Below are 19,337 nucleotides of genomic sequence, written 5' to 3'. Positions count from 1 at the left end.
ATGTCACTAGTTTTTATTTTGTGCTTTCATCATCTCGATTAAAATCTTAAAATACGGCTGACTGCCATCGGAGTACGCTTATCATGGCAGGTTGGTTTTTTTTGGAAAACCAATTCCTTCAGGAACTTGGCTTTCTCTGGGATTTGATGTAATGGTGCGTATCATTTAGGACTGATTTATCTCAACAGTTTCAAAGTGTATTCTCTCTTATTAGTCTGTTCAAACTAGAGCTTCTTGAGTCTTTCCCAGAAAATCTGAGAAACGTCCAAATGCGTTTTGCCCAAACTGATGTTATCTGTGATTCTGATGCTGGGGAAAGTGTTTTCTTCATTTTGGTGACTTGCAGTGAACCTTATAAGAGTTACTACAGATCCAAAAGCTACTCCCAAACTGGTTCAGCTGCATTTTGCCACTCTTCTTCCCTACCAGCCTTCCCATATGAAAATAAGCTCTTTGGCAGCCCACCACCTATAGAGACAGATGCTGTAGTAAGTAGACACGTAAAGGGTTTGGTGCAGGAGATGATGAGGGTTCTTCCATTGATGGTATGGTGTTTGAGGAGTAGTTGGGAGGCAGAGGCTGACCCTCTGAGGAAAGAGTTACAAATGATGCTTAGAATCATTTCATTCTGCTTAGATCATTCATCCTAAGCAGCAAGAATAAGGCTGCACTTTGTTGCGCTTTGGAGAGATTTTAATAAATGTTAGCCGTTATACAAATCACTGTGCAGACAAGTCAGACAAGTACTACTTTCTCCCTCTTGGCTTCCCCCCCCTCCCCCAGCTAAGTGAACTGAGCTTCTGGTTTGTTTTTGGCTTTTAGCGTTATCAGTAAAACAGAGTATCTTTTCTTCCATCTCTAAATATCTATTATAAGTAGCTAAAAAACTTTATCAGCTGATTTATATTTGCCCATTAAAATGTTAAGTTAGGGAGGATTTTTTCGGTGTATGCCTACTCGTGTTTTGAAAGTTGTACCAGGAAAAGGTCTGACCTCTAGACAAATAGAAAAACTGTGCTAAAATCCCTCAGATTGCTTCCACTAAGTTTTGTTTTGATGGAAGGTATGCGGGCATTCTCTTCCCCTGTGAGACATGTATGTTCATCTCATTTCATAGTTGTATTTCAGAGGTAAATGGCAGCTGATGAACTTTTCTGTCTAATTAATAATGCTTTGAGAGAAAAAGCTTGCTGGTCAGCTGTTCCTAGCGCTTCCAATCAAAATGCTTTGCAAAGAATGCTTTAATTTTTCTTTGGCATTACAGGTGCCAGTGAAAGCGTGGGAAAGCATATGCTTGAAGCATGCAACAATAACCTGGAGATGGCTGTCACCATGTTTCTGGATGGTGGAGGCATAGCAGAAGAGCCCAGCACCAGCTCTGCAGGGGTGTCTGCTGTTCGACCGCACACTGAGTATGTACCCAATGAACATGTCTGTAACTAGTCTGTCTCAAGAATTTAATAGCATAAGGCAGAACAAATAAGACAATTGTCACTTCTAACCTGCTGTCAACTCACTTTAATATGTGCTTTTTTGATGATCTTGTTAAATTGATTGCTCCAATATTGTTCTGGGTAATTAAGTTCCTATTACATAAGTTGGTGTGTAGGAACATAAGTTAATCTCTCTTGCACGTACTTCAGAAGTTTTCTGTAGCTTATACATACCGTTTTTTGCAAACAGAGCTCAAGAGATTAAAGTGGGGATCCAGTAGTAAGAGATTCTTGCTTTTCAGTTGCTCCAGTGATCTTGCTTTACATTAATTTGGTGGTTAGCAAGTTCTGTTGTTTTGGTTTTTATAAATGTAGTGACCTTACTCCCATTTGTAAGGGTTTTATTGTGTTGTTTTAAGTGTAACCAGATTTGGCACTAGAAAGGCTAGATTGTGTACACTAGTATGCAGAGGAATAAGCCACTACAAAATCTGCATCAGTGTCTTATCTGACACATCAGACGCCAATAAAATAAAGAGTTGTTCCACTTGAGCGTGGTGGAGTGTCTTTCAGTGCTGCCTGTTAATGTGTCTGCTTGGGATAAGTGGAATATTTTGAGTGGAAGGTAATTGGTATAAGTCACGTTAATTAAATACCCGAAATTAAACCTAGCCATGCTTTTGTCTGTATGAAAGTCTTCAGGAAAAAGACAACTAACTTTTAAAGAAATGCTTGCCACTCACACTTCTGAAGCACATGTATAAATTTAAACAACTGTTTAGTACTAACCCTTATAGTTGATACAAGTGCCTTCCTGCTTGAACCTTTGACAGGTAATGAAGTTAAAACTCTGTATCTGTAGGTGTTAGAGTTCTTATTTCTAGTCAACTTCTGGCACATCAGTGACTCGAGATTCGAGTTTTTATTGGAATACTTTCTTTTTTATACTTGACACCCTCCAGGTGCTGGTCAGCTTAGTGTTACTTCTAGGAAGAGAGAACAATAAATATGCAAATGCAAAATGGAGAATAACTAGCTTCACAGCAGCAATCAAAGATGTGGAGGTTAATAGCAAGGTTAGTGCATCTTGCTGGCATTATGAGTTACGTTTTGAAACCTGCATGGCCAAGAGCCACAAACTGCACCCTTTACAACTTCGAAGAGTCCGAGGGAAGAGGGTGCTTCAGCAGTAGTTCATAGGCAGGATATAGCAATGGATTTCATTGGGTGAGCCCCTGCCCTCGTTCGTGTAGATCCATGAGCCAGGTGACCACCCTGAGTAAGTGATGCTGTTTCAGAGCCCTCGTGATTCCCTTTTTTCTCCTAGTCATAATTTCAGATTGTTTAGCAGTCTCTGCAAGTGTAACTGGGCTGTTGGTATGTGAGGGAGCCCAGCTACGTAAGCAAAGAATGGCTTCCGAAACTGGGGGAAATGGCCATTTTGACCCTTTTGTTTTCCTTCCTCTGGAAAAGAGAGCACTGTGAGTTTCATGTAGAAGCAAAAAGCCTTACAACAGAAGAAAGATGTTAATTTTTTTCCCTCTATGTAGATAATGAGGGGAGGAGGGTGGCAAGTGGATTAATTTATAGCCTTTGCTAAGTTTTAAGAAACTTTTCCAAGTTTCAAGGCAGTTGTTAAAGAAGAAAAAAATGTTTGAATAGTTGGTTGACAAAGCCTGGGATCGAGTCACACAGGGATCTGTGTAATGTTCTGTCAAGACTTAGAAAGGTCGTCCGTGCCAGATCTTAATGTAGAATATACTGAGTCCTGCTTCAGTGCCATGAGTGGGAATGGATGGTCTCTTGAGGTCCCTGGTGACCCCAAGTCTCTTGATTCTGTGCAACGGTACAACACCTTCCTTAGTTGATTCAAGTTGCTGGAGCCTTTGGAGCACAATGGGATGTGGTTTATATACTTGGAATATTACCATCTCTCTGATTATTTTTTTTCCCCCCCTTCCTCTTTGATAGGGATGAAGTACGAGCTCCAATTCCTCAAAAACAAGAAATTTTAGTAGAGCCTGAGCCCTTGTTTGGAGGTAGGCTTGGGTTCTTATTTTGTTTTTTTTTTGTTTTCTTTACTTTGAGATGAGCAAACTGACAAAAGAAAAACAGAAATTGCTGAATGTGAAGAAAGCATTGTATGTATTTTTATTGTGTTTTTTGCTGCCGCAACTCTACTGCCACGTAACATGATTGCATACTTGGAAATACACCAGTGTTATTGAAAACCTCGCACATTAGAGGTGCTACATTCCCAATGGTACCAATTTGCTCACTCCAGTTTCATGAGACTTTGTGAGGCAACAGCCAATTAGCTCTGATAAGTATATGTCTGCGTTCTGGGGTTCAGAACCGTGTGATACTGCTGTGGAAGTGTTCAAGGTGGTGGGATAAAAGCTTGAGCTTTGACTGACGAGTGGAAATGAAGAGGACGAATGCATGTTTGTCCGGGAGATGGTAGAAGGGCTGAACTGTATGATTACTCATTGTTTTCTCCATTTCTTATTTAGAAATTTAATTTGCTTTCTAAACTGTACCATGCAGCAGGTTTTCTTGTTTGTTTTCTGAAGCTGTGTATCACTTTGGCTTTTGAAACATTTTTTTGCTCTAAGGAAGCAGGTGATGGAAAAGCTATTTTCTTTCGGGTGCTTGTCTAAAACACTGTTTAGTACTCATGTAATACACTAACATTCTGAATCTCAAAACCCCCGTCTCAAACCATTTTTCCTTAGTGGTTCTTTTATAGCAGCACAGGGGTGGAACTTCTGTAGCAGGACTGGATTGCCTGGTGCATTATCCTCTCCTTTTCTATAGCATCCATGCCTGTATGGAGATCTAAGGCTCTCTCTTTTTATGCTGACTTCCTCTAGCCTTGTGAGACTCTTTGTATGGTTTTTGCCATGTCAAGTGGATTGAGTGTCTTCCCATTTTATCAAGGAAGGCATTCCAAGTGCTCATCTTTAAAGTGGTCTCATACCCATAGGAAATGTTCTATTGTTTAGTCGCCGTGCTAGAAAGGAGGAGGCAGCCAAGCTTCAGGTTTATCCCTGGAACTGGTTTTCTGTTGATCCTTTTTTTCAGTATCAGAGAGGTCTTTAGCCAGGATGCACAAGCTGAGAGGTGGTTCCAGAGGAAGATGCCCTGCTAAGGGTTCTCTGAAGATACTGCACCAGCTTATTCATCTGGCTTTCTTTGTGGCTCAACAGAGGTTTTGACAAAGGTCTGTAGTCTTCTGTGGGTTCAAGAATCTAACAAGTGCAGGAGTAAGATCTGCTGACCCAAGTTCTTGGTGCTTTTCTGTCAACCTGTCACACGCTGATCTCAGATGCACTGTCACTGACTGCCCTACTGAGTGATCTGTGGATCAGCGATAGGCTCCTGGCACTGTCTCGTTCGCCAGTGCTAATATGGTCACTAATGCCTCTTCTGTTTATAAGCTGTAGCAGCCTGACAAGCCAGCTGAAGCTGGAGAGATACTTCATTTGTTTTTTTCGGCTCTAACCTCAAAACAGGGAACTCGCCAGTTTCTGGTTTTAACAGCATCATATTGAGGTGGTTGTATGAGCTTGGGTTTTCTTCTAGATGAAGAGACGACCTCATCCATTTGTGCTGTGCCAGATACATGGAACCCATCTCACACTACAAAAGATATCAGTAATACCTCTGTCTGGACTGCTGTGAACACCTTCACCAGCACTGCCAGGCTGTAGCTAAGCCTGGCAAGGGAAATGCTGCTTTTGCTGAAGTGGTCCTTCAAGTGCTATTCTTAGCTGTGGTTAAAGTTGCTCTGAAGTTGGCTTTAATGGGTTGTACTTGTGCCTGAGCATTTAGAGGTAAAAGAGACGTTACTTACTGGAGTTAAAAAGGCATTATTCATAGGTGTGTTCCTAATTCAGGCTTACTTTCTGTGATATTCCTTGGTACTCTGTACCAGAAGAATGCAAGGAACAAGAACTGTGTACCGTTCTTTGCTCTTGGTGTGGCACAAGATGAAAGATGCTGCATGCGCTGTGGGTGCAAAACCAGAAAGGTCTCTAAAATCAAATTTTGGAGGTACTTGTTATGTGACGTCGTACTTTCTCCACCATAAGTAATTTTTCTTATTAAAGGTTTCTGGTGGGTATACATTGTATTTAGATTACTCGGTTTAATTTATTTATTATTTATCATGTAACAATTAGGCTTTTAAAGTTCTATCTAAAATTGTTCTGCTTTCAGTTAATAGTAATGCAGATTAATAGTTGCAATAAGTCTTGTCAGGCGGTTTTGGTTTGCACCTGAAGTACAGTGGTTGTGCTATACCATAGGACTTCAGTGGCACTTTTAGGTACTATTCCAGTTTTCTGCCTGGGCCACCGTCTCTGTCCATCTGCACGTGGTCTGTTCTGAAGGTTTCCTTGCGGACAGTGGCACTGAATCCAGTGGAAGAGCTTGGCTGTTGCCAGTCCAGCCAGGAAGTTGGGAGGGGGTCTGGATAAGAGAGTAGAAAAATGAAACGTGTTTCCTAAAAAAGAAAACATTCTCCCACAGGGTTTAATCTTTTGAAGTTTAAGATTGAAATCTACTTTAATCTCAAATTTAATCTAAAATCTCAAGTTTAAGATTAAAGATTAAAATCTACTTGAAGGTCTTTTGTAAAAATCTTGGTGGGAATTGTAATATGTTGATGCTGTGACAGCATTTCCACTACACACTGATGGGCTGGGGTGAGCCCATCAGAAAGGACTAACTTTAAACTTCTGTGTTTTGTTGAGACATGTTTTGTTTTTGGGGTAGTGGTTGTGGGAGGGAGGATATGTTAGGAAATTTGTCTTACAGATTACCTATTTCCATCCTCTCATCCTCTTCCAGCCCTTCCTCATGACCTTAGTCCCCCATAATTCATGCTTTATGTTCCTAATCTATTGTCCCGCACGTGATGGAAAGTACAAATATGTAATTATTTTGATAGCATTATGAAATAATTATCGAAATACTTTTTTTATTTTTCTCAGCTCCTAAAAGACGCAGACCTGCGCGCTCAATATTTGATGGTTTTCGGGATTTTCAAACAGAAACCAGTAAGTGTCTAAACGTCAGTAAGCTAGAGGTTCAATTTTTGTCTAATGCAAGTTAAGATTGAATGATAGTTTCCATTGTAAGCTATGACAGTTTTCAGTCATTGAATGTTTTTTAAATTGCCTGCTGTATAGCAGAAGGGTTTGGTTTTCTGTTCATTTTTGTTGTGTCAGTGCTGTTTGCTCACATGTCTCTTCCATGTTTGTGGTACAGTTAACGTTGTTAGTTTATTGTTCTGGGGTGGCTGAAGGGAAAGTACTGAACAATGGATATATGAAGCAGGTAGTGAAGATGTTGGTCCACATATTTGCCTGTGCTACGTAAGTAAAGCCTGCAGATGGTGTATTCTATCTGCTTTCATATGGCAGATATTTCCCTGATAACTCTAAAAAACCCAACTTTTTCTGCTCTAGAGGGAATTGAAAAGTGGGAAGAATCTAACACCAAATGAAATTAAGTTCGTCCACTGAATTTTTCTTGTCTAGATTTGAGTAGCCCTGAGACTTCTTCCTTGGCTGCACACAAGGTTCTCTTGAATTTAATTGGTGTTTACCACTGTCTGTCTGTTCATACACGGAATCTCCAAATGACAAAGCACTGGCTGTTGTTTAAGCCATTAAGTTTTATAGAATAGGATTCTTTGACAGCAGAACACCAGATATTTCACAGCTGAGTTAGAGCTGTTGTGCAGGTGTTATCGCTGACGTTGCTGGAGTGTTTTGCATCGCCCAGGTTCCCATATACTTAGGTGCTGTTGGATGCTGAACTGAAAATGAGTATTCATAATTACTTCCTTTCCCCTGACAGGTTTTCCAGTAGTAATGAACTTGTCAAGTACTAAAGTCACTGGCAACTGTGTAAATGAAAATATACCATTTACAAAATCATCATACCCTTAAATTTTCTCTCGCCATCTCCACTTTGTTATAAGGCATTTAGAGGTGCACAACATGTAAAACCATTGTGAGGGTTTATAATGAAACTTTATTATGCTTTTTGGTAAAACTTCATAGATGAATGTCACTGTCTGGCTATGTCTGAAGAAGTGTCCCTGGCCATGAATGTCAGGATTATTTCCTGTCTCCAGGGCCTGCTCCACAGGGATGCTTTTTTCCCTTTGGGGATCCAACAGCTGTTAAAAAATGGCTTGTACACTATGGCCATTGACAGCTCCTTTCACTACTGGAAAGTTTTCGGTCGTGGGATAGTTATTCCCCATTTCAGCTGACTTGGTTCCGTAAAATACATTTTATCACTGCATTTTTATGTAAGCAATTGCTGTGATTTACCTTTATTGCGTATGATCATGTGTATGTAGGAAATATGTTCTGTATTATTTTAAATGGAATTGATATCACTAAAAGAAACCTGCTTTTGAGCAGGTACTTGGGGATAAACAAGTCTGAAAACCCGTTCACCTGAAAGAGACAGTGGTATCCTGAGTGGGAAGAGTAGATATTTAATATAAACATCCAAAGATATTTTTGCATGTAAACTAAGTTTTGTTTTTCTTTTTCTTTTCTGTGGGATTGCCTTACAGACAAGAAATAGAAACACTGGAATAGAAATATTCAGAGTAAAAGTTATGTGCTACAATCTAGCTCAGTTTCCCCTTTTGAAAGCATCACTGAGGACAAGCCACTGCTTTTTTGTGCTCTTTTGTTTTCAAATATTGGTATATGACCTCCTCTGCCGATACTCATGTTTATTAAGATGTTTTTTAAAACTTATTTAAATGCCCAGTGCTTGAGAAAGCTAGGAAAAGCCAGGGTTCTTACCTTACATAGCAGCTAATCTCATTCAGTGTGGTCTAACTGTGTGACTCTAGTGCTGAAGTTTTTTGTATGAGTGTATAGTCAATAATAAATCCATCTTTTGAGTATTTTGTCTAATTCAGCTTCGTTTCCTCTGGGGCTGTGCAGTTCGACAGGAACAGGAGCTACGAAATGGAGGGGCAGTAGATAAGAAGCTCACTACTCTAGCAGACCTCTTCAGACCTCCCATTGATCTGATGCACAAAGGCAGCTTTGAAACGGTAAGTTTTGAAATTTTGGTGCAGTTCCTTATGTGATGACTGTGTACAGCGTGGAAGCCTTGTGTTAGGTTGCTGGCATGTATGGGCCCATTTGTCGGATGATCAGAAAGTTACAGAGGACCATACAGTGCTAAATATTTGATGGACTGCATGTGGAAATGTGGATGACTTACTGAAGGATTTAACTGAAGACCACATTGTTTATGTTTCAATGTCAGTGTGGCAAATCACGCTTGGTGAATGACTTTAGTGCACAAAGGAGGCCGGTCAAAATGGAAAAATTGCATCCCTTGAAGTATCTCTGTATAGCGCGATACAGAAAAAGCTGGGGTAAGATTGCTTTTGATAGGTGAGCAAGTACTTCCCAAGGGTCTATGTAGTTTGCAGCACAGTCTTGCTAAGAAGCTGAGGCGGAGTTATGTTAACACAGCTAAGTGGTTTCTGATACCTGAGCTGGTAAAAGTATTTGCGTGTGTCTTTGTCATGAAGGCACAACTTTATCTTTAGTAGAGGTCTCACTTTTCTATAAAATCACAGTGCTTGTCTTTTGCATCTGGTAGTGATGGGAAAAGAATCCAAGAGATTGTCCGGCTGAGGAGGAGACTTAGCTTTAAATAATTCCAGGTGTCACCTTTTCTGTCTGTGTAGGCATGTGTGGATCAAGTCCTAAGTTGTTATGGTATGGATCAGTGACTTAACTAGTGATTAGAGAATATGCAAATGGGTATATATTTTTATTTTTTGAGCCCATAATTTCTAGATATTCTTCAGAAGTTGCAGTTACTACTGAACTTCCACCTGGTCATCTTTAAGTAGCTGGATCAATTATTATTATATGATGATTTTATATATTATTATATGATGATCAAGTGGTGCAATACAGATGCTGCAAACAGTGCTAGAGATCTGACTTCATGAGCTGAACAAAAATATTATTTACATTCTTTTCACATTTGCCTATCCTGCCATGCACAAATCTTAGAGCACTGCTGGAGAAGTTTTGGAGAAGTGTGCCTTTACTGAGTTTCCAGCTCTCATCCTTTTGGCTTCATCTCTCTTTTTATGCTTCCCAAATCACCAGGGATCAGTTGGCTTGTCACTAATTCCTGTGTTCTAACAGTGCCCTCCATATATTTAATCTTCTAACAAAATTCCAGGTTTGAAGGGAAGGTGACAGAGGATGGCTGCGTCTGCCTCAGCAGGTAATTTGGTGCGATGGAAGCAGAGGAGCAGACTGAAGTCGCTGGTGCTGAGGCATCCCTGCCTTGTGATACATGGTTCAGGGTTTACTTCAAACAAAGTTGTGCCAGGCCCTCCCAACTGATGATACCTGCTGGGCCTGTGGTTCACAGCTGTTTGTGAACCAAGCGAATGTGTGGGTAAAGTCAAAAGTAAAGGGAATTCACAGGAAAACAGCCAGCGCTGCTTCAGACTGGAACATACACAGTCAGCCAGTGCCTTCTGACCTCGGGTGTGCAATTTGAGATGTGTGCTAGTCTTTCCTCGTGCTTGCTGAAAACATATCAAGACTTTAGCAATGTTGATTGTGGCATCTGCCACAGTCAAAAGTAGTTTCAGAGGGTGAAATAACTGATTGATAGATTTGATTGTCCTAAAGTCTCTGCATTCTTATTCAGTCTTGTAAATTAAAAACAAAAAACGAAAACAAAAAAACAAATGGGCGTGGTGGTTTGTATATATACATTTTGTCCTGTTCTTTGCAGTAACTCAAATTTAAAGACATGTACACTTTCTGGTATTCAGCTTTTTGTGTTCTTGTACAGTTCGTTGTCCCATGGGACATTCTTCATTTGAAACTGGCGGTCCTTAACTCCATTACAATAAAAGCCTTCAGCTTCTCAATTTGTTTTACCTTTTATGACTGTAGACTGCTGTACTGCTTCAGCCTGGGACAATGTCAGGCCTCCTGTGAATCCAGTGGCAGGAGTCTCCCAAAATTAGCAAGCTGCTAATAGTGTCTTCCTTCTCTGTACGCTTAGATAAACATACATAAACTAGATGATAAATCAGAGATATTTATTACATTCCAAAGTATCAAGGACTAAATACTGTCATTTTGATGCTCTTGTAGTTTAGTGTCAGTCTAAGTGGGGTTTTATTATTATTATTGGTGGTGTGTGGTGTACTCTCACCTCCGGAGGGGTGTGCAAGAACATTCTGCTGTGTTGTGCTGTGTACGTTTATCATAGGATCATTTAGGATTTATTACTTTATTCAAACTTAAGAAGAGTGGCGGCATCTGGTCTTAAGATTTTCATGTATCTTTGTTGTTCATCTTTTGTTGCTCCTCTCTGGGTACTCTAAGGTTAATTTTGATAGTAAGTAGATTTGGTTATCTTTGGTCTTCCCCAAAAAACCTAATTTTTCTCCGATTACAAAGAAGCTTTGTTATCAGCAAGGTACTGAAAGTTGCCATTTCATTTTAACTCAGTAATGCTAGCTTTTAAGAGTAGGTGAGAATTAACTTTCATTGAGGAGAAGTTTTCAGGTGTTGAATGATATTAGGTTTTTTTTTTTAATCTGTGAAAAAGCAGTGTGCTTCACATACAGAACAGCTTGTGATCACTATACTTGTAAAGTTAAGTGTGTGATTAACTTAATTACGCCACAGAAATGTGGTGAAACAGATTTGGCACAGAAAATCTGTAAAAGACTTTATTTTAATCCTGTGGGCCTTTTGAACATGATGGCTAAGCCACTGGATGTTAGTTGCCTAGTGGCTGGTAGAATGGGGCTACGTAAACCAGAGGCAAACGAGTGATATGCCAGCAATTTGTTAACCTGAATTGCCTTTTTTTTCCTACTAGAAAATTTGAGAAGCTTTCAGAACTTAAATACACAGTGTCACTGAAGTCTGTGTTTGAGGAGTGTCGCATGGTTATATGATTAGGCTGTTAAGAGTCAGTTAAGATTGCACAAGGGACTTTTAGCTGTCGGTTCCTGACTGCAATATTGAGCTTTAAAGTGTATTAAGCTTCAGAGTTACCTCCATAATGTGGAATCTGCTAGGAATAAATCACTAGAGTATAATAAATACAAAGCATGTTTGGTCTGTAATTTATTTAAAGAACAGCCTGGTTTTTTCTGATGTCAAAGACTGCTTTCAGGAATTGCAGAGGTGTTCATCTCTTCATGTGTGTGATGTGAGATATGATTTAATTTGTGGGGGGTACACACCAAACTGACTTTAGTTTACACTTCGTGTTTAGGGAGGGGGTAGTTCTGGCGTGTGCAGTTCAGTGCTTAACACTCATTAGGAGTTCAGTACTTCTGTGAAGTGACTGTATGTAATGTGTCAGAGTTTCAAGCCTGCCTATATGAAATTTCCTTGGTTTACAAGTTAAAACCTTTTCTAGCTGCTCCCTGCTTTACAGCTGATACTGACTTTTTTTTTCTTTGCACGTAGCAAGCAGCAATAGTTTGGAAGCTAATCTAGTCATTGTACTCAAATGGTGCAATTAACTTCGCATAAAGTGCTTCTAGACTGGCCGTTTGTATAAGCGTAGCCTGCAGATGCACCTTTGGCACAGGAATGGCTGGTTAATAGAAGGATGTGTATGCCCTATCCTGCACTGGCCCGGGCAAGAAGCCTGTCTAGCACAGATAGGATAGTTCTTGTTAGATAATCTCGTGCTGTGACTTTCTGTCACCTGTTATCTTTCAAACTGAATCATGCTTGATTAGCAGATGTACAGAAAGTCACAAGATGATGGCTCCACTTCCTTGTTTCCCTTTACTGACGTAGAGGAGCAGTGCATTTCAGCAAAGCTGAGCAAAGAAGAACCACCACAAAATTTGTAAACCATATATGGTTCAGAAAAGTCAAATGAGAGGAAAACACATTATTGTTAGTAGTGTGAGAGCTAGAAGTTATCCGTCAAGATCCAGTACTGAGTGTAAAACAAGGCTACTTTCACACACTGTCTAACCAGATTGCTGGTTTGTTGCTATCAGTTGTCGTAGTGATGAAAAATGTGAGTGGGTAGAAAAGGGAAAGGTAAACTTAAGGCAGATCAGTTTGGTTTTGTTTGGGTTTTGCGTCTGGCCAGTTGTATCTGAGATCCACTGCCTGTGTCTTTGAAAGTTCCTACTCCGCTGATTCATGGAAGCTTGAACAGAGATGCTCGCAGGGAGGTAGTTCTGTACTTACCCTGTCTGCATGCTCTTTTAAGTGCCTGGTGCTGGCCTTTGTACCTCTCGAAGGAGGAGGAGAAATGGGGGGCAGTTCATGTTGGCAGTAGTGGATCTAAAGCCATCAGACATAGCTTTCAGGATATGCAAGCCAGCTGTTAAGTCTTCTGTTGTTCTCTTTGTCACTTACCAAAATGACCCACCAATATAATCTCCAAACCCACAGTGTTTATTCCCCCCATGCTTTTCTCCTTCCACCCGCCCCCACCCCCTCAGAAAAACCCCAGTAGCTGTGTAAGAGCAGAGTTGTGTATGCATGAGTTGGTAGCAATTTAACTGTGTCCTTTCAAATGTTAAATGTGAAGCCTGTTGTTTTTAGAAGGAAGCTAAAACTAGTTTCAAAAGCTATACCTGCTCTGCTGGTGAAAACTCATCTTTGCAAATGTTCCGTGTGGAATTTCCTGGTTGCATCCTTTCGAGGACCTTAGCTGGATGGAGGAAAGGTAGAGCCAGGTTTTCATTTTCACTAATACTGAAAAATATACAAAGTAAGTGTAGCAGAGTGAGACACACTTTCCATCTTTCTAGTTATATATTTTTGAGTTTGTTCTTTTAATCCAATATGGATTACACTAGAACACAGCACTAAGGCAGTCCAATTTACTCAAATAACGTATGGATTTTTGTTCCCTTTCATCTTGGACAGTACCTGTAGACCTCATCTTAAACTGATTTCCTAGAATTAGTTCTCAAAAATCTACAGCTCGCTCAAAACAAGTCTTTTACATAAAAGCATAATGACTATATTTAGGACCCTTACCAGTTACTCTCGGTGTCACCTGCCCTGCTTTCCTGTCCTGGTGACCAAATACTGGATTCTGACACTGTAATGTTAGTGGTAAGTAGTCAGTGTGAGGTCCCTTACCTCCTTACAGGAGGCCTATTCCATTCTTCTACATTTATTTTTTTTTTCCTTTGAGTAAAATAAAAATTGGCTCTGCAGGTCACGTGGCTGTGCAGATAAATTTTGTAGAGTGAGATTCCTCACTTTGTGAAGCTAAGTGTGTGGGGGTTCACATGTCTGTCTATCACACATTGGATAGGCTGACTATTCAAAAGTGCACTGGCTAAAATTCGTTTTAAAATTAAAAACTTTGGTTTGGGGAACAAAATATTGCCCAAAACAGCAAAATCTTGCATAACATCCTAATTCCTTGAATTTGCTGTTAAGTGCATTACCAGCAGGATGGTGGGCACACTTATAAATAAATACCTTTTTTCTTTTTTTAAAAGGAAAGGGAGCTCATATGCTAGTTCCAGTCTTTCCAGGCGGTAAGAACATTCCTGCTGTTGATATAGCCCTCTTTTTTTCAACAGGTATGACAGTTCAGCGATCAGAATTACATTCTTGATCAAACTCCTACCATTAACTTGCCACCAAGCAATCAGACAATGCCAGCTTTGTGACTCAAACCAGTAAGATTTCTTCCTGCACCTTCCCGTTTTCCTCCCCACTTGCAGTCTGGATAACGAGCATCAGAAAAAAGGATGCTTAATTTGGCAGTTGCACAGTAATAGAGTAACTCAAAACTTGGAGAGAAAAAAGAAAACACGCAGAGAGGGGGTCCTGTTGAAATGATGCCAGTCCTCTGTCAGTTATGCAGTCTACTTAAATAGAAGATGATCCACAGGTTTATCTTTAGAATGAGCAGGTCTTTCCTCTGTTGTCAGATCAGTGTGATTGACTACAGCCTTCCCCGAACAAATACTTTATTCAGCGTCCCTGTGTCCTTCCCCGTCCCCCCAAATTGCTTTTCCCACTCTGTGCTTGACTTGTTGAAATCCAGCAGCTATGTTCATCGATGCGATTCTGTAATTCAACCAGTCTCATTTAAAGCGGGTCTTTCAGCCCCGCCTTCCGTTTTGTGGACGCCTCTTCACTAGCACTGTCCATCTTTCTCGCTGTGAAGGGGCTTTGGTGAAAAATCTGACAGCGTTAGAAGCCATCACTGATCATTGCTGGCATTGGTTAAGTCTGGCTCTTCAGTTTTGTCTAATAAAATTTTTCTCTCTGCTTACAGGCCAAGGAGTGTGGTCAGATGCAGAACAAATGGCTCATGATAAACATTCAGAATGTGCAAGATTTTGCCTGTCAGTGTCTCAACCGCGATGTCTGGAGCAATGAGGCTGTGAAGAACATAATCCGGGAACATTTCATTTTTTGGCAGGTGGGAAATTTAATGGAGCTGTGCTGGTAACTTGGTGTCCTGGTAGATGGGGCAGTGAAAACAACGGACTACTTTGAATAAAACAGCACTGTTGCAGTTCTGTTGGTGAACTTTCAGAACAGATGCAGTAGTTCGTGGAGATGTAGTTCATGGATGTGCATTTGAATGCAAAAACTGTCTTTCACTTGTGCATTCAAGATGTTACCACGTAGCTTCTAATACGTGGACTATTATAGACGTATTTTCAGCTTGTGAGAGTTACTGAGAACTGTATGTACCATTTGTAGTGTATACTGTAAAACAGAGAAAAACTTTGTACGTTTTCAAGGTACAGTTTGTTAGTGTTCCCTCTCCATCCCGTAATTTTCTTCCAATGTGGTGTTTTGTAGGTATACCACGACAGTGAGGAAGGACAGAGGTACATACAGTTTTATAAACTAGCAGACTTCCCTTATGTCTCCATCCTGGATCCCAGGACAGGTAAGATACGTGACCGTGGGTTACCTGCAGTTTATATATCCAGTGAGAAGGACTGGCGGTTGTGGGCTAGTATACTATCTTTCACAGTATGTGTTACATTCACCTGAGGATCTCAGTTACGTTGTTTTGCGCTCTGAGAGACTTTGTTGTCCTGAAAGAGTGAAGAAGTATGTTTTGGAGGATCTAAGGGAATAAAACTTGCGAGGCTTGCTGAAATTTTGTGTATTTGGTTATCATTCTTGAAAGAGTTTAGCAAGTACTTTGCTAGGAAAATGAAGGTAGTACCACCTGGTGGTAAAACTCTGAAATGAATGTCTTGTAAGTGTCCTTTTAAAAGCTGCTTGAAATCATCTGATGAATAAACTACAATATTTGTAAGCATTACATGAATCTGCTTCTTGCTCTGTGCACGGTAGCTTTGTGAGGCTCAGAGACGCCATTAAATTGCATCTGAATTTTGAAAGACCATTTTGTCTTTGGGCTTTCTGTTTGAGTTTGGTTTTTGTTTTTAACTGAAGAATCAAACTTCTACCTCCCCTTCTGGGTCTTATGAAATTGTTACTTTTTCTTTAGTATACCACCTCTCTTTCTTCTTTTATCATCATATAATGCCACTATATCAATTGTCTGGTCTCCTGCTTCTCAGAACTGAAGTAATAGTGTCTGTAGTCAGAGCTGAGATTTCTTGCTGTATGACTTAAACTACCCAACCCCTTTTTTTTTTTTTTTTTTTATGTTGAAACTGAAGTTAGAGTACACTTCTTAGCACTTTACTTGTGGAAACAAGTGCTGTTTGCCAAGGTGTAGAATCAAAGCAGGCAAGAATGTAGAAATGCTTCTTCATAAACTTTGGCGTTTTTGGCTTTTATTCCTTTTGATGCCTAATTCACCGTTCTGTGCACATGTTCCCATGGATAAAAAGAAAAGAATGGAAATGAACAGGGTCTGTATTTATATGTGTCCGTGACTGAAATCTTTTCAAGGGGGTGAATGGAGGAGGCTTCATAATTATCAGGTGGTAGCCTGTAGGAAGCTTCAGTTCCACAAATACGGCCTCTTACAGTGTGCATGCACAGCAGTGAATTGGTGTGTTTGACCGCTGAGCCGCAATCTTTTGCTGAAATTACGTTTCGTGACATCTTTTGTTCCCTAGGCCAGAAACTAGTGGAGTGGCACCAGCTAGATGTTACTTCTTTCTTGGACCAAGTGACTGGGTTCCTGAGTGAGCATGGACAGCTGGACGGCCATTCTACTAGTCCTCCCCAAAAATGCTCTCGTTCAGTAAGTATGAGGCCCTTTGGGAGGACTGGGGAAAACCGAAAGAAAATGTTAGTGTGTCTTTATCCTGCTGTACTGATTTCCCATTAAGTAGTATAAAGAGAGTTAATGAGTTAGTGCAAGAGCATGGAAAAATACGGTGTGCCAGGGAATGCCTTTTTGCACAATAACTATTTTGTTATTATTTGTGCAGTTTGTGCTTTCAGCATTTGTTTTGGATTTAGCAGTCACAGAATTGTGCGTGTGTGGAAGGAAAATATATCTCTCTGTTTGAAACTCCAAGGAGTCGTCATTAAGTAGTCACAGTATGACGAGCTTTCCATGGTGTTTGCTCCTGACAGTTTTAGAAGCTTCTCTTCGGAAGACTGATGTCCTCTTGTTTTTCAGTATGCATTTAAAAGCAATTTTTATGTATTTGTGTTATGTCTGTGTTCAACAGGAGAGTCTCATTGATGCTAGTGAGGACAGCCAGTTGGAAGCTGCCATCAGAGCCTCGTTACAGGAGACGCATTTTGATTCCTCACAGGCCAAGCAGGAGAGTCGGTCAGATGAGGAGTCCGAGTCGGAGCTTTTTTCTGGAAGCGAAGAGTTTATTTCGGTTTGCGGATCTGAGGAGGAGGAGGAATCGGAGAATCCTGCCAAGATGAGGAAGTCTCCGCACAAGGACTTGGGGTATAAAAAAGAGGAGAGCCGGAGGCCTCAGCCTGAGCCCCCTGCAAGGACTGAGCCTGGCACAACATCAAATCACCGAGTACTGCCTTGCATTGATGCAGGGATACTGGAGGAGTCAACTGACAAGCCTGAAAGTACATTTCAGGGCCTAGATGTGAATGGTAAGTTGCCACTTTTTTTTTTATAGTGACCTGTGTTTTGGGGTTTTTTCCTAAAAATCTTTATACGCTGACAAGCATGGTTTCATCCATTGTTTTGAAAAACTAAATCTTTTCTTCTGTCTTACTCCGTCCTTGACACCAGCTGTTTGAGCGGTTCACCTTGCCAGCAGCACCACTTTGGCATACAAACTGCAGAGTTGTGTCAGTCACTGAGCTCAAGTTTCCTAGTTTGAGACCTTGTCCATGAATAAAGTACGCATTGGTGTAATGCGGGTGCATACGCCAGGGCTTCTACCAGTATGGTAGAGAGAAGCAGAGAAACATCAGCTCCACCTCGTGCACAGTTAGCTTGGCTGCCTCGACGGTCTGGACTGAGTTTCAGTAATGCAACTTTGGCCCATACAAGCGAGTCCCCGGAGCCTCCGTTCCTCCCTGTGGTGCCTGAGTTGGGGTGCAGCTGTGAGGTGGTCTCAAAGGCAGAGGTAGCACAGCGTGCTTTTCTCTGGGAACGATGACTGTTTTCAGTCACTCCTATTAATTCCTGAAAGAGTCCTGAGTTTGATGTGTATATTTTAAACACATGTGGTAGAAGTACGTCTTCATAGACTGGAGCCTTATATTTGTCTCCAGTCCCTAACCCTGCTGTGCTGCACAGTAAAGCATGCCCCCTAAAATCTACAAAAGAGCTCAATTCAGCTGCCTTGTTGTTTGTTAACTTGTAGTAACTTCCTTTATGCTAGGACCAAAGGCACAGCTGATGCTAAGGTATCCAGATGGAAAGAGGGAACAAATTTCACTGCCCGAACAAGCTAAACTTCTGGTGAGTGGAGTTAAACGGAATCCTTGTTTGAGTACAGGAAACTGGAGAATTTCTTTCCCTGTGGTGGCACGGTTGAAATCAGATCTAGTGAAAGTGGTATATCCAGGGCGCACTTGTGCTGTCATTCTGCTGTGTTTCTTCCCTGTCGTTCCTCTCTTCGATCAGGAGATTCTGCTGGCTCTGCATGTTTCCATTGCTGCTTGGGTTGTGTGTACACTCCGGTGTCTTCCTTCATCCTAAAACTGCTGGTTTCCTTTCTGAAATTACTCTAAATGGCTTTTGCATTCATCATTAAATTACTGTAAAATGCTCTCAGGTCACTTGTTTATGGTTGTTTGGTTTTTGTGGTTTTTTTCTAAATGGAAAAGCTCAATCGTTGTCTGTGGTCAGATAACGGTAAAATCAAAGGCAAAACTCTTCATTCTTTTTCTCCATCTCTTTCACTATACTTCCACACCCCCTTTTAGACACAAATGACAGAGCAGAGTTTGGAGGAAGTTCTCCCAAAACAAATTCGTTATAATACTATTTAATTATTGTACTTCGGGTACAATATTGTTGAGTATCAACTGTGCTTTGGGCTTGTTTTCCTTGGAGAAGTCGATGTGGATGGCATTTCCATCAAAATTTTGCAGGTGCTTATCTGGAAGCAGTGTATATTCCTGTTAGCTGTGAGTTTTTATGGCACAGAGGCCAGCGAAGCTCATTTTAGTGAAATTAACCTAAAACCTCTGTATTGAAGTATTAGGGAAGGCAAAAGCACACCTCCTCAGAAGGATCTCATGCAGATGTAGAAGAAAAGTGTCATGTCTCTTACAGACAATGAGACTATAACCTGGTCTGCAGCACTCTAGGAGTGCACAGTGTCTCAAGCTCATATTCTCATCCTTAGATGAGAATCCTCAGCCTTGAAAATAAGGGGGGGGGAAATTGCTTTTGTTATACTGTCAGTGCTCTCAAAACCAAGCGTAAGTGGGTCGGTTGTAGACTGCCTGCAGTACTGCACGTGGAGTCCTG

The 19,337-nt window shown here is 40.8% G+C and overlaps 1 protein-coding gene across 1 annotated transcript in view; it reads left to right on the top strand.

The window, feature by feature from the left end:
• The window catches only part of UBXN7 (UBX domain protein 7), a 31,529-nt gene that overhangs the window by 2,094 nt on the left and 10,098 nt on the right, over positions 1-19,337 (top strand). Inside the window, exons 2-10 of the mRNA XM_063338494.1 lie at positions 1,265-1,412; positions 3,405-3,472; positions 6,431-6,496; positions 8,417-8,529; positions 14,763-14,909; positions 15,299-15,389; positions 16,543-16,670; positions 17,107-17,500; positions 18,241-18,320. Of these exons, the coding sequence (XP_063194564.1) occupies positions 1,265-1,412; positions 3,405-3,472; positions 6,431-6,496; positions 8,417-8,529; positions 14,763-14,909; positions 15,299-15,389; positions 16,543-16,670; positions 17,107-17,500; positions 18,241-18,320 (1,235 nt within the window). The remainder of the gene's footprint in view (positions 1-1,264; positions 1,413-3,404; positions 3,473-6,430; positions 6,497-8,416; positions 8,530-14,762; positions 14,910-15,298; positions 15,390-16,542; positions 16,671-17,106; positions 17,501-18,240; positions 18,321-19,337) is intronic.

The sequence above is a fragment of the Chroicocephalus ridibundus genome, chromosome 6 (assembly GCF_963924245.1).
Source record: "Chroicocephalus ridibundus chromosome 6, bChrRid1.1, whole genome shotgun sequence".
Lineage (NCBI taxonomy): Eukaryota > Metazoa > Chordata > Aves > Charadriiformes > Laridae > Chroicocephalus > Chroicocephalus ridibundus.
The sequence above is the reverse complement of the archived record's forward strand: the minus strand, read 5'-3'. Positions and strand labels throughout refer to the sequence as shown.